Genomic DNA, 13,029 nt, shown 5'->3' on the forward strand with positions numbered 1-13,029 from the left:
CATTTCTTGTCACTGTACAAGGTTGATTCTTGTCTTTCTACCCTCATCTTCTTTCTCCTTCCAAGCTCCTACAAGGTATTTCTTGAAAGTACAAAGCTTACCCCGTGGGACCCCATTGGGAGAAAGAAGATGAGGATAGAAATCACCCTGCACAACAGCGAGAAGTGGAGCCTCGGGGATGATTTCACACTGTATAAAGTCCTTGGGGCTGCTAGAAGGACTCTACTATCACAGGTGCATGGGGAGTGCCTCCTAAGAAGATGGAGCTAATTTCTGATCATGCCTACATCAAATATGGAGAACAGTATAACTTAAATAAAGACATCCACCTCCCCCATCCCAGTGCTGTTTTTTCAAACTGAAATGGCCCTGAGCAGCTGCTATTTGCTTAATTTCATGTAATAATCAATACATGTAAGTTTCTGAACAAGAGCAAATAGTGACCCTTGGAGCCATTTCAAGAGGCAAAAATGATATTGGGGTGCACGGGCAGGGCAGGGGGTATAGCCTTAACTTTCTTCTTCCTACACACCACTGTCACAATCAGGACTGGGCTCACAAGTTTCTGGGAGGCACAGAACTGGAAGACAAACTGCTGAATGCGCATAGATGCTCTTCTGATCTTAAAGGAACAGAGAGAGGTTGCACAGGATACAGTTCTTTGGAGAGAATGCCCCACCATAGCCTGTTGCTGCTCACATATCCCCACTTTATGTCACAATGGCAAAATCTGCAGGGCAGGGTAGTACCATCTCTAAGGCCGTTTCCGCACGGCCCAAAAACGACGCGTCTGGGAAGCAATAGCGCCGCCTCTCAGGCCACCGTTTCGCGACTGAAGCGGCGCTGCTGCAACACAGCAGCGCCAACCTGACTGCGCTTCCTTCCCCCCAGGGCGGCATCAGGCCGCCCTAAACAACAACCCTTTAAAGGGTTGTTGTTGGGGGGGGAAGCGTCTTCCCGGCGGCGCGGTGCGAACCGCGCCGCCGGGAAGATGCTGTCTCCCTTCTCCGCCCCACTCACGATGTCTCCGTTGTCACCTGCTGGCTTGCCGTGGAATTTACGCACCACACTGTCCTCCTCCCACCTCCAGGGGCGGAGAGGAAGAGGCGCTGCTCCCGTCGCGGACCGCCCGCCTTTCTCCTGGGAGAACTCTGCTTCAACCTGCTCGCATGCTTGCGTGTGAACAGGCTTGCGCCCCCACGCCGGCAGAACTCTTGGCGGCTTGGGGGCGCATGGCAGCCGTGCGGAAACGGCCCTAGTCTTTCAAGACCTTTGGCCTAACAACCACTGGCATCACTGGGAATAAAAAGGAATGAAGCTTCTTCTCAGGCAAGCACAGTGGTGCATTTCAAGAGGAGGAATTCGTTTTTTGCAGGCTGCTGGGTAGACGCTGTTTGTAACAAGATCCTTCTTACTGACATTATTTATGACACTTGAAATTGAACTGTGGGTAACTTCTCTAGCAACCAAGGTCACACCTGAAATCTACTATGAAATGAAGGGATACAGTCTAGTTGCATATTTCAGTGCTATTTAGTGCTGTTTTGAGTGCAACACAAGACAGTTTTCAAGGTGCCCTGGAGATGGCTAACATTTTGCTTCGAAACTGTTGATATTGCCACAAACTGGATGACCAACATAATGGAGAGAGGCACATAGTGAGCCTGGGAGGCACTGCAGAGGGTAGCTAGGAAAGAGGGCTTTGGTCCACAGAAGCTTATACTGCAATGAAGTTGTTAGCTGTTAAGGTGCCATTGGTCTGACTTTTTTTTTTTTTGCTATAAGAAGACTTTTGTCGCTTCCCTTCTAGAACTTATCATTCTGGGTGGCTGCTGACAACAGGAGGAGTGCAATTAAAAACACTAACAAAATTTTCAAGGATATTTTTACTGGCAGTGAGCATGGCTGAATGGCAATGTGTACATTGCAGGCTGTTCCCCATATGTGGAACTATTTGATCTATAGTCTCTTTCGACTGGCATTTCAAGAGTAATGGTAGATGAGGTGTTTCTGGGGTTACAAAAAGTAACGGGCCTGAGCAAGCAGCTCCACACAGGCCACAACAAACTCCTAATTTTGTCTGGCCATTTTTGCTCATCAGCATGTTTTGTGATTATCTGACAATTCTTCATTTGTCTAGGCACACAGATGTTTGCCTGTGATTCAGGATTCACCTATAACAAATTGCTGTTTCTTTTAGTGAGCTAACAACTAGTTGCAAGCCAAAATAAATTGCACAATGTGCTTTACAAAGCAGGCGTATTCCACTCTTGTTTAATTGTCTAAGTGCAAGTTCAAATGTGCAGTGAGAGAGGGCAAGAGCTGCTCATTTCCTGATGTGCTACAGAGCAATGGTCCCTGACAGAAGCTTTACACATTCAAGTGAAGGTTGACATGATTATATGGGGGACACAGCAGAGGCAGCCCCTAAAGTTCATCAGTTTAGTGTGTTATGGATTTAAATGGGCATTTAAAAAGGAAAAAAAGAAGGAATTTCAATTTGTTACTTTGTTATTCCTTTCCGTTTTTAATGAAACCTAGTGTTGTCAGCCAGTGGCTGGAGATCTGCTGCAATTATAGCTAATCTCCAAGTGACAGAGATCAGTTCATCTGGAGAAAATGGCTGCTTTGGAAGGTGGACTATATGGCATTATACCCCATGGAAAATCCACCCCTTGGCAAACCCCACCCTGCTCAGGCTCCACCCCTCAAATCTCTGGATATTTTCCAACATGCAGCTGGCAAACCTAGATCTTATCAATATTGGCCACTAGAGCATTAACTTCAAAGTGGTTGTCCTGTTACAGATTACATTTTTTTATTTTGCTTCCTATGTGTTTTGGCTTGGCATTTTAAAAACACTGCATTACTTCTTCAAATGGGTAATTTTTCAAATTTACAACTCCTAAAGGAAGTCTCCACTAGGAACACTATGAACTCCACTATGAACTCTGGGATCTCCAGAACGATGATACAGAATGTTTCTTCTTCCTGCCAAGTTTTTGTGTGGATATTGAATATAAAGAAAGTTAATCCATCGACTTCAAAAAAAAAGGAACAATGGAGGAAAATAGTGCATTATATTATGGTTCCATTCCAAAGATCCTCACACGTAACAAGGTATTATGTGCTTTTGGATGCACATCTGCATCAGCACTGAGAAAGGCTGAGGAGAAGGCTGCCCTTGATGTGCTCAGGGCACAGATCATGGGGTTATTCCATTTATTCCCTTGCTGTAGCATTTCATAACATGGAGGGCAGGTTTCTGAATCTGCTTTCTTTGCCCCTATAGACATGGGTACTTTTACATAGCAGTTTCCCCACAGTTTGGCTGCTGACCTGCAGAGGTTTTCCTCTGAGCTTCCTCATAGCCTCTTTTTCCATTTGCTACTCTTCTGTGGTTACGTTCAGTGGTGGGATTCAGCAGGTTCGCACCACTTAGGCAGAACCGGTTGTTAAAATGGTGCTTGTAAGCAATTAGTTGTTAAATTATTTGAATCCCACCACCAGAACCGGTTGTTAAACTATTTGAATGCCACCACTGGTTACGTCATCACTTTTCTGTGTTTTCTCATGGTTTGAAAGCACAGAGAAATGACAAGGAAATGATGGGATACAACATATGGAACATGAGGGTATGAAGAAACTTGGAGGAAAAACAGCACCCAGAATGGAGGAATGTACGAAAAGACCCCATGGACCCCAATACCATTTCTGTGTGTGATCCTTGGTCATATAATGTTTAGGCAATTCTTTGAAAAGCTGAACCCGTAACATCAAAAATAATTACGTTTCCCAGAAATACTTTTTACATTTCTCCCCCTGTAGCCTGAGCGATGCTGTTGGGAAAACAATGAGCCATATTACCTTTGAATTATATCTGTTATGCATCTAATATGGCACCATTGAAATCAACTTCAAAGCTCACACTGACTTCAGAGGTGGCAAAATGTCTTCATCTTTGACTGGTAAACTGTCCAGTTTCTGGCCATTTGTCTATTTATTTTTTAAAAAATTATTTTCCCTTCCCCAAATTATATTTCTTATTACAGCATTGCAAGAAAATAAAATCTTCATCAATCAAGTAAGACCACTGCCTAACAGGCTTGCAAAATATATTTAAATGCTCTTTAAAACATTTCTCTTCTAGCAACCTCTTCATGACCCCTTGTTACTTGCTGAGCATTCTCATCCACAAAACGGGATGTGTCTTTACACTGTGTGCCAACTACAGAGTTAAAGAAAGTCTACAGTTGTCTGTAATGCCCAACTGGAGCTGCTGTGCTGCTTTAGTGAGGGCAGGGGGGTCAGGGAAAGGGGCTCATGTGGCAACTAACACCCTGTTTGACAAATATTATTAAGCAATAGCTAATAACGTAAAATCATTTCTGATGTGCACTTGCACGCCCAGGGAGCATTCACATGAACCACTTCGATGTGGTGCTCTCTTCAGGGCCCTTTGACCACCAGCAGTACCTTCTGCAAAACCTCCACCATTCTACTGGCTTCTTGCCTTTTTCCCCCCTTTCTTTTTTTCAGGAGAGCAGCCTGGTTAGAGTGATTGATGAGTTTTCAATTCAGATGGTCCAGGAGTTGTAGTCTTCTCCTCCCTCCTCTCCTGACCCAAGACACATAGAATGATCCGTCAATGAGAAGGTGAAATATCCTCCAAGCCGAGCAGCTCCTTGACAAGTCTCTCCCCAAACTGCACGCGGCTGTATCTGTGCACATGATAGGCATCTGACATCTTGTAGAGGATGTAAGCATTATTTATGGCAATGCTGATGGCAAACCAGAACACTTGTTGCCAGGTCTTGTTTGGTTTATGAGAAATGAAATACCTAAAAAGCAGAAGAAAAGAGGAGTGGGGAAAAAAGTTACTGTTTACTACATTTAGAAGACAAGAAAGATCCCTGCCTTCAAGAACTAGACATGACAGAAAGTTCTGCTCCTTACATTTGACACAACTAGATGTGATTATGTGCTACTGTTCTGCTGTTGTTCATTTCACCATAAACAGTGATAGGCAGCCAGGCAAGATGGACATAGGATGAGCTCTGCCTGTCCTGGACATGCTTCTTCATTATTAAAACAGCCATTGAATACATTACACAAGTTATATGTTTCCTGGGAATTATCCTGGATTCTATGAATCACAAGTATAAAGTGTTGATGGAAGATGATGCTCTCTGCTTTTCTTTTCTTCCAGCAGGCTCTGTAAATGCTGAACAGGGGATACAAAGAGCCAGTGGATTCCACGTAGATGAAAATCCATTCACAATGAACAGCTGAAGCCCCCTCCCCCTCCCCCTTTTGGCAGTAGCTGATGCCCACTCAGAGGGCTGCTGGGCAAAAGGAAAGGTGGAAAAGATCTGACACTACCAATGTAATCTATTGACAATGCATAGGAGATGACCCTGGGTTTTTACATCTGAGTGCACTGGGTACAGAGACAGAGGAGAGTAGTTTCGCACTTAAAGGGATGGCTTTGAATGCAGTTTATTTGGATTTTTTATATCTCTGAGGATCTAAATCATTTTAATAAAAACACTATAGTTTTATAAACACCTAAAATGTGACTTTGAGTATGCATGATAAGGTCTCCCTGCTGTTTTTTGAGAGCCTGAAAGTGGGGTTCTCATCCAGACACTTGATCCAGTCTCATAATGAGCTGCAACTGAGACCTGGGAAAGCCTTGATTTGATGCCAGAAGCCAGAGGCCAGAATTGTCCCAAATAAGTCTGCATCTTTCTTTGGGACAAAGAACATGGCCCCTTCCATGCAAGAGCTTATTCATGACTCCTAGTTCCATATTCCACACTGGTATCTTGGCCGACTGGCACCACCTGAGCTGGCAAAAAAAAGAGCACAATGTTTGTGTTCTATTTCTAAGCGGTTTGTATAATGAATTTCAATGGCAGGAAGAGAAATAATTCCCAGACTTGTTCCTGCCAAGCCTTTTTTGCCTTTTAGAGAATCAGGACGAGGTCAGCTATCAGCACTGCCCCCACCCCCCAACACCAAAGTCTTCATTTGGTCCCCCTTCACACACTTTCCTCACTGAGCATGTCACTGGCTGCACACTTTTGTACCTTTTCCAGCTGGAAATTTGTACCTGGAAATTTTGAGGGTGGTGTTTGGGGAGGGACTTCAGCAGGATACAATGTCACACAGTCTACCCTCCAAAGCAGCCATTTTCTCCAGTGGGACTGAACTCTATTGTCTGGAGATCAATTGTAATAGCAGGAGATCTCCAGCCCCCACATGGAAGTTGGCAACCCTAGACTGATGCTGAAGTTTGACAAGATTGTGATCATTTTATACTGCCTAAGGTTTAAGTTGGGAGATGTGGAATGGTATAGCTTGATCTCATCACATCTCAGAAGTTAAGGAGGGTTCACACTTGGAAGGAAAACCACTGAGAAAGACTGCAGAGGAAGGCAGTTGCAAACCACCTCTGCTTCCTACTTGCCTTGAAAGCCTCTTGCTGGGGTTGCCCTAAGTCAGTTGTGACTTGATGCCACATTCTTACATATAAATTTAATTTTGGGTGTCAGCAAACCTTGAAAGTAGCCAGTTCCCACCAGAACATACACATGCTTAGATCAATCCTTCCATCATATCCTAGCAACATGTTTGTGAATTTTAGGTAGACTCCTAGGAATGTCCAGTTGAAATGCCAGTTATCTTTTCTGTCAGACAGAGGGGTGTCTCTGTGTGCATGTGTGACCATAGGTTAGACTTTCATATTCATTGTTTTTAGGTGTACAGAGCAGTCGGAGTCTCCGGAGGTAATAAAAGAAATAGTTTTTGCTAATAAATTATATTGCTAAATGGTGGGGCAGCCCAATCCAGAGGGCACCATGGCTGAGGACAGCTCCACTGCCATGCCTCTGCACTGCCTCCAGAGGGCTTTCAGGTGGCATAGGCCTAAAAGAAAAAACACCCTGGCTGCTTGAAAGCTCTCCATAGATCAGAATGGAGTTACACCATCCTTTCAAACGACAAAACTCCAAGGCCCAGGCTGCAGTGTTTATAGTTCTAAAGTCAGGTGGAAGCCAGCTACAGTCAGCTCCATCTCCTGAAATACCTCCAACTGGGACACACCTGCTGGGACACAGGCACACAGGAGTGCTGGCGCAATGCCCAGCGGAGCATTCAGGCAACCCGGAGGGCCGTAGCATCTTACAACCAGCACTTTTGCCCCTCCACCAGGGTAAGTGCCCAGGGGAAGGTTAATCTGCCAGAGCCGGCCCGAGTCACATCCAGAAAGTGACCCCCCCCCCCCCACCACCACCATTTGTCAGTTTTATTAAAATGGCAGATTCTAATTAGAGGGGGGAAAGCTCTGATACTGACAGAATGGCTTTTCTCATTTCACATCAAGAAACATTCTAACATATAAACATATGCACACCCTCCCCAGGATGAAGTGGTACAGCCAGGAGGGACTGTACTGTTGCAGCATTTGGGGATATAATCCTTGCCCATGGACCTAAAATAAATTCATGTATTGCTTCTGTGCTTCAGAGGCTTGTCCTATTCCCATGGGATACAGTATTTCAGTTCTCTGCTGTTAATTAAACTAAAATCAAGATGTTTGGTTTCTTCCAAAAGTCCATGATTATAATGGTGTAGGGATCATCCCTTCCCCAGCCACCTGCTCACTTACTTGCTGTACTTGTCATCATATTTGCAGATATAACTAAGATGAGCAGCAAATGCTTCTACTGCCAGTGGGCAGGGGATTTCTCCACTTTTCCGCTTGATTATCACCCCTGTTTCAATGAAAAAGAAAAGCACCATTTGTGCTTAGTCGCAGTGATCTTATCTATAGTTTGTAAACTGACAGCATGTCTAACACATTTTTATCCAGCTCTTAATTCAAGTTGCTGAGGGGAGCACACATGGTTCTGCTCTTTCCCTTTTGTACTGTGCTTTCATACTCTAATCCCTTGGCCATAAACCTAACCAGCAGTGTCATTATATTTGTTTCCTCTGCCATGATAATTTCATTTAAATACATGAGAATGAATGGGAAGGGATGAAATAGTTTTCAAGCATTCAGAGAAACCTCAGAAACAAGAGGTCAAGCAGCAAATAGTTTTTTGTTTTATTACAGAAACAAAGATTTGGAATTCACATGTCTACTGCAATAGATCCACAACAGTTTACTAGCTAATGCAGTGGTTCTCAACTCCTTTGGGGGTCAAATGACACTTTCACAGGAGTCACCTAAGACTCTCTGCATCAGTGTTCTCCATCTGTAAAATGGATAAATGTTAGGGTTGGAGGTCACCACAACATGAGGAACTGTATTAAAGGGTTGCGGCGTTAGGAAGGTTGAGAACCACTGAGCTAGTGCATCTTTTTTACTAACCCACTTACTCGCACATAATTGTCACTGGTGACCTAGAATGAAAGATGCCACCAAATGTTTGCAAACTCCCCCGCTCAGTAATGCAGAGGGAAGTTTTGATCCCCAAGAGTCGTTAATTAGAATGAGCGGTTTGGTAGTAGAAAAACTGCTTGAGGGCCCTCCTTCATTGCAAATGGTTGGATGGATACTACGCTTATAAATCCAGATTATAAATTTGTGTGTTTGATATTATGGCAGCAATCCCACATACACTGACTTTGGGCATAAGCATGACTGAAGTCGATGAGACTTACTTCGAAATAAGCAAGTTTAGTATTGGGTTGCATGCATTTTGTCCACTGATAGTGCTAAAGCCTTAGCTAAATACTTGCAACCCAGATCATATGATATCTGCACAGAGATTCTAAATAGGTGTTACTCTTTAACGTAGGACTAGCCGGTGAATGTGCTTGAATGCTGATATCTGTATCAAGTAGGTTCTATCTAAGCTTACAAATAAAACACCTAAATGCACCTGCCAAAACACTTTGAAGCCCACTGACTTCATCAAGCATTTAATGCTCTGCTTAAAATCAATGAGAAAAATTGTCAGTAACATTGTTATACTTCTTTGTCGTACATATTGTGCTTCTTTCTGGACCCCATCCCCTATTTTCTCCTACAAAACACATCACATAAATAGCATAGGCCACTCACCTTGTTGAACTGGGGAATAAGCATTGGCCAAAAACCGAAAATACCCTTTATTGTACCAGCAGATCAGGGACATGTTTTCTTTCATCTTGATCCTGTACTGCCCTCGAGACTGAGGCACATCTGGGTTGTTAAGCATAGATGGAGGCAAACCAGTGCAGTCACTTTTTCTCGCACTTAGCAGCCCGCAGCAATAAATCTCTACAAAAAGAGGACAATACATTTCTGTTAGCAAACTATGTTGCGGTTTCACAGTGGAAACGAACTATATTCTCAATGAATCAGGATGAAAAAAGCTGCCGCAATCTTTGGTTTTTAAAAAGGAAATCGTCCTTGTGTCATATCCCAACACAACATGCCTGGGCAGAGGCAGAGCAAGGGGAAACTGTGTTAGTTTGTGGCAGCAAAAACAAATATAAGAATATAACACAAATTTATTCCAGCATAAGCATAAGGGAATTAGACCCTTCTGATGTAGATACAATGAGTGGGCTCTTGCTAGAGTTTCACTATGTAGCAGGTGTTGCAAGAAGAAAAAATGTGTTCTTTGAATAACACATAACATCTGCAGAGATGGGCAAAGGTGCTCTCAAAAGTGTACTTTTAGAATAACATAAAGCATTGGTGGTGATTGACAACAAAAGTCCTAGACAGGTGTATAGTCATCTATGAGTTTTGGGTTCATTATTATTATTATTATTATTATTATTATTATTATTATTATTATTATTATTATTATTATTTATCATATTTCTAAACCGCCCTCCCCCGAAGGGCTCAGGGCGGTGAACAAACAAATAGATAGAGCACAATAAAATCAATAATCATTAAATAATGGCTCTATATACTTAAAACCAACTCCATTAAAATGCAGCGTTCTAGCATCAGTATATCGATGGTGTCCTATTAAACATTCCCTAACGGAAGAGGGGGAAGAAAAGAGGAGAAGAGAGACAGCAGGGTCCACAGATGTTAGAAAGGGGGGGGGCATCAGCGGCTGGACTCTCCAAAGGCCCGGTGGAACAACTCTGTCTTGCAGGCCCTGCGGAAATCATTAAGATCCCGCAGGGCCCGCATAGCTGGAGGTAGAGTGTTCCACCAGGCAGGGGCCAGAGCTGTAAAGGCTCTGGCCCGGGTGGAGGCCAGCCGCGTCATTGAGGGGCCAGGGATCACCAGTAGATTGGCCTCTGCTGAACGCAGAGGTCGATTTGGGACATATGGGGCAAGACGGTCCCGTAGGTACGGAGGTCCCAGGCCGCGCAAGGCCTTAAAGGTCAATACCAGCACCTTGAAGATGATTCGGAATTCAACCGGTAACCAGTGCAGGCGGCGCAACACAGGTGAAATATGTTCTCTGGCGGCACCTCCTGTGAGTAGGCGGGCCGCCGCACTGGTTACCGCCGCACTGGTTCATCCCGCCATTTGGTGAAGCTGTCAAAGAAGCCAGGGTGGATCAGTTTTATTTTTCCTGCTTAGCACCTTAACCTTCTTATCCAAACGTTTGATCTGATTGGTCAAAAGCAGGCTTGGAAGGAAACTTGACTGAACTCCTTAATTCTGATTGGGCTGGTAAGGGAAACTCCCCTGCCTGCAGGAGAATCTATGCCACTGTTAGCCTGTCTTAGAGTTCTGTGTCAAGACTCTGATTATAGACAGACTTAGCCAGTGCCAAATAGGTTGTTGTGAATCCATTCCTTGGACAGGAATGTTGTGTATCTTCTTATAATTATACAGTGTACATTTTGATTTTTCCCCCTTAGGATTCTGCCAGTAACTCTCTGCTATTGATGTTCCTAGTTATCTGTGTAGTTATTAAAATTCATTTTATTCATGATCTCTAAGTGTGAACTGACTCTGTAGAATATCACCCACACTAGTCAGCTGCTCTGCTTTACACTGATCAAGTTCTGTCAGTTCTGAATGGAAGAGCTGTGAGGGAGAGGGAGAGAAACCGGAGGAGGGATAACACCCCCCCCCAAACCCCAGTTGATCCTCACATATACACACAAACCCCAAACTCCTAATGTTCAAGAGAGCTAGGAGAAAGATATAAAAGCAGGGGAATAGGGAATCTTTGATCTTGTGACCGGGAGGGTTGCCAACTCTGTCTTGCTGTGGTGTGTGGAGATGGCAGAGTTTGGGAAATGAAAGGGAGGGAGATCAGCAGGGATGTGATGCCATAAAGACTGTCCTCCAAAGCTGCCATTTCCTCCAGGGAAACTGGTCTCTATAGTCCGGAGACCAACTGCAATTCTAGGAGAACTCCAGGCACCCCTAGGAGGGTGGGAAACTGCAATCAGATATTGGTATTCCTCTTTTTGCAGGCCTTGGACGGCAGACCCTCCTTTGCTTGCAGTCAGTCACATAACCTGAAACAGCTTTCTAGCTCACTTATCTCAATTGCTGTTACTCTTCAAGGTGCCACAAAGACTCCTGCCTCTTTTTGAACAAAAAATGCTAGCTAAAATTTGCTAGATGGTTATTATAGAGTTGGCAAAAAAGTATGGCTTGAACACAGTTATCCCACTGTTTCAATAGAAATAAGGCTGTGCACAATGGAGTAAGCTCTATTAGACTAAGTGGGTGTTCCAAGTAAACATACTGAGGACTTGATTGCATACAAGGTATCTAACCTCCAGGTAGGGCCTGGATTTCTTCTGCCATTATAACTGATCTCCCAACTAAATCCCCTGGAGGAAACAACTTTGGAGAGCTTCCTCTATGGCATCAGATACTCACTGACTGAGGATCCCCAGACTCTATTCTCCCCAGTCAATGTCCCCAAATCTCCAGAAATGTCCCAAGACAGAGTTGGCAACTGTAGCTGCATGATATCTTCAGGATCAAGCAAATTGTCAGTAATACCACTATCTCAAAAAACCCCCACATAAATCCCAAGGCTCCTTTTCCAAAATCAAATTATATGCAATAGAATAAATTCCCACTAGATAACTTTATTTTAAATAAGAGGAAACTAAACAAAATATTTCCCTTAGTTCAGACACAGAGCATGTAAAAGGAAGGATATCTTACATGGAATAATGGGAGTCATATATAAACTACCTTTCCAACGTAAAAAACAATGAGGCATCCCAGTTTTATCATGGAAAGTAGTAAGTGTTAACAGTACCACAGCTTAGCACACATAAATCACCAGGATTAAAAACAAAACAAACTAAATGTGCCACTGGAACACACAGTTGCGATAGTAACATGTAATGAAAATTAAATCCATCTGGATCAATAGCTTTGATCTATCTTATTAAATCTGGATCCCAAGTCCCATCTGATATTGTGCTGTGCCTGAGGCTGTGAAGCCTTTACATAAACCAGGCATACATCAGCCAGAGAGCCAGAGATGGAGGACAGAGGTAGAGACAGGAGGAGAAGATAGACAGAGGCTCGGCAGCAGCTCAGTTTCACTCATATTTACTCAGAAGGAGTCCCATCAAGTACAAGGTTGGGGCTTGCAATCTTTGAGACAGACTGCAATTTTCATTTAATGGCCTTTAGGTCCCACTGTTTTCACTGCTGAGTGGTGTCTAGATATGAGGAGCTTTTTAATATTATTTCATCTATACCAGTGGTGGCGAACCTATGGCACGGGTGCCAGAGGTGGCACTCAGAGCCCTCTATGTGGGCACGCACAGAGTGCCCCTCCCCACATCTAGGCTGGCCTGGGCCGCTGGGCTCGATTATTAGCATTAAACCTAAAACCTAGTTTTGGGAGAGCAGTGTAGGTAACCCTGTTAAGCGCTGTTAAACCCACTGATTTTCATGTGAAGAACTAAAGCGCAATCCTTTCCCTGGGAGTAAGCTCGTTTGCTGGCAATGGGGCTTGCTTCTGAGTAAACCCTCCTAGAGTCATGATTCACCCGTTGGAAGAGTTGCACAGTTGCTTCAAAGCAAAGCCACTGACTACCAGCAAGCTTACCCCTGAGTAACACACGCCTCGG

General features: G+C 43.9%; 1 protein-coding gene across 1 annotated transcript in view; it reads right to left on the minus strand.

Moving 5' to 3' along the window:
• Nucleotides 1–1,148: 1,148 nt before the first annotated feature.
• PGBD5 (piggyBac transposable element derived 5) overlaps nucleotides 1,149–13,029 on the minus strand; it is an 88,555-nt gene continuing 76,674 nt past the window's right edge. The window contains exons 5-7 of the mRNA XM_048486402.1: nucleotides 9,077–9,274; nucleotides 7,673–7,778; nucleotides 1,149–4,841 (exon numbers count right to left, since the gene is read on the minus strand). Of these exons, the coding sequence (XP_048342359.1) occupies nucleotides 4,646–4,841; nucleotides 7,673–7,778; nucleotides 9,077–9,274 (500 nt within the window). The 3' untranslated portion in view covers nucleotides 1,149–4,645. The remainder of the gene's footprint in view (nucleotides 4,842–7,672; nucleotides 7,779–9,076; nucleotides 9,275–13,029) is intronic.

The sequence above is a fragment of the Sphaerodactylus townsendi genome, linkage group LG01 (genome assembly GCF_021028975.2).
Source record: "Sphaerodactylus townsendi isolate TG3544 linkage group LG01, MPM_Stown_v2.3, whole genome shotgun sequence".
In the NCBI taxonomy this organism is placed as follows: Eukaryota; Metazoa; Chordata; class Lepidosauria; order Squamata; family Sphaerodactylidae; genus Sphaerodactylus; species Sphaerodactylus townsendi.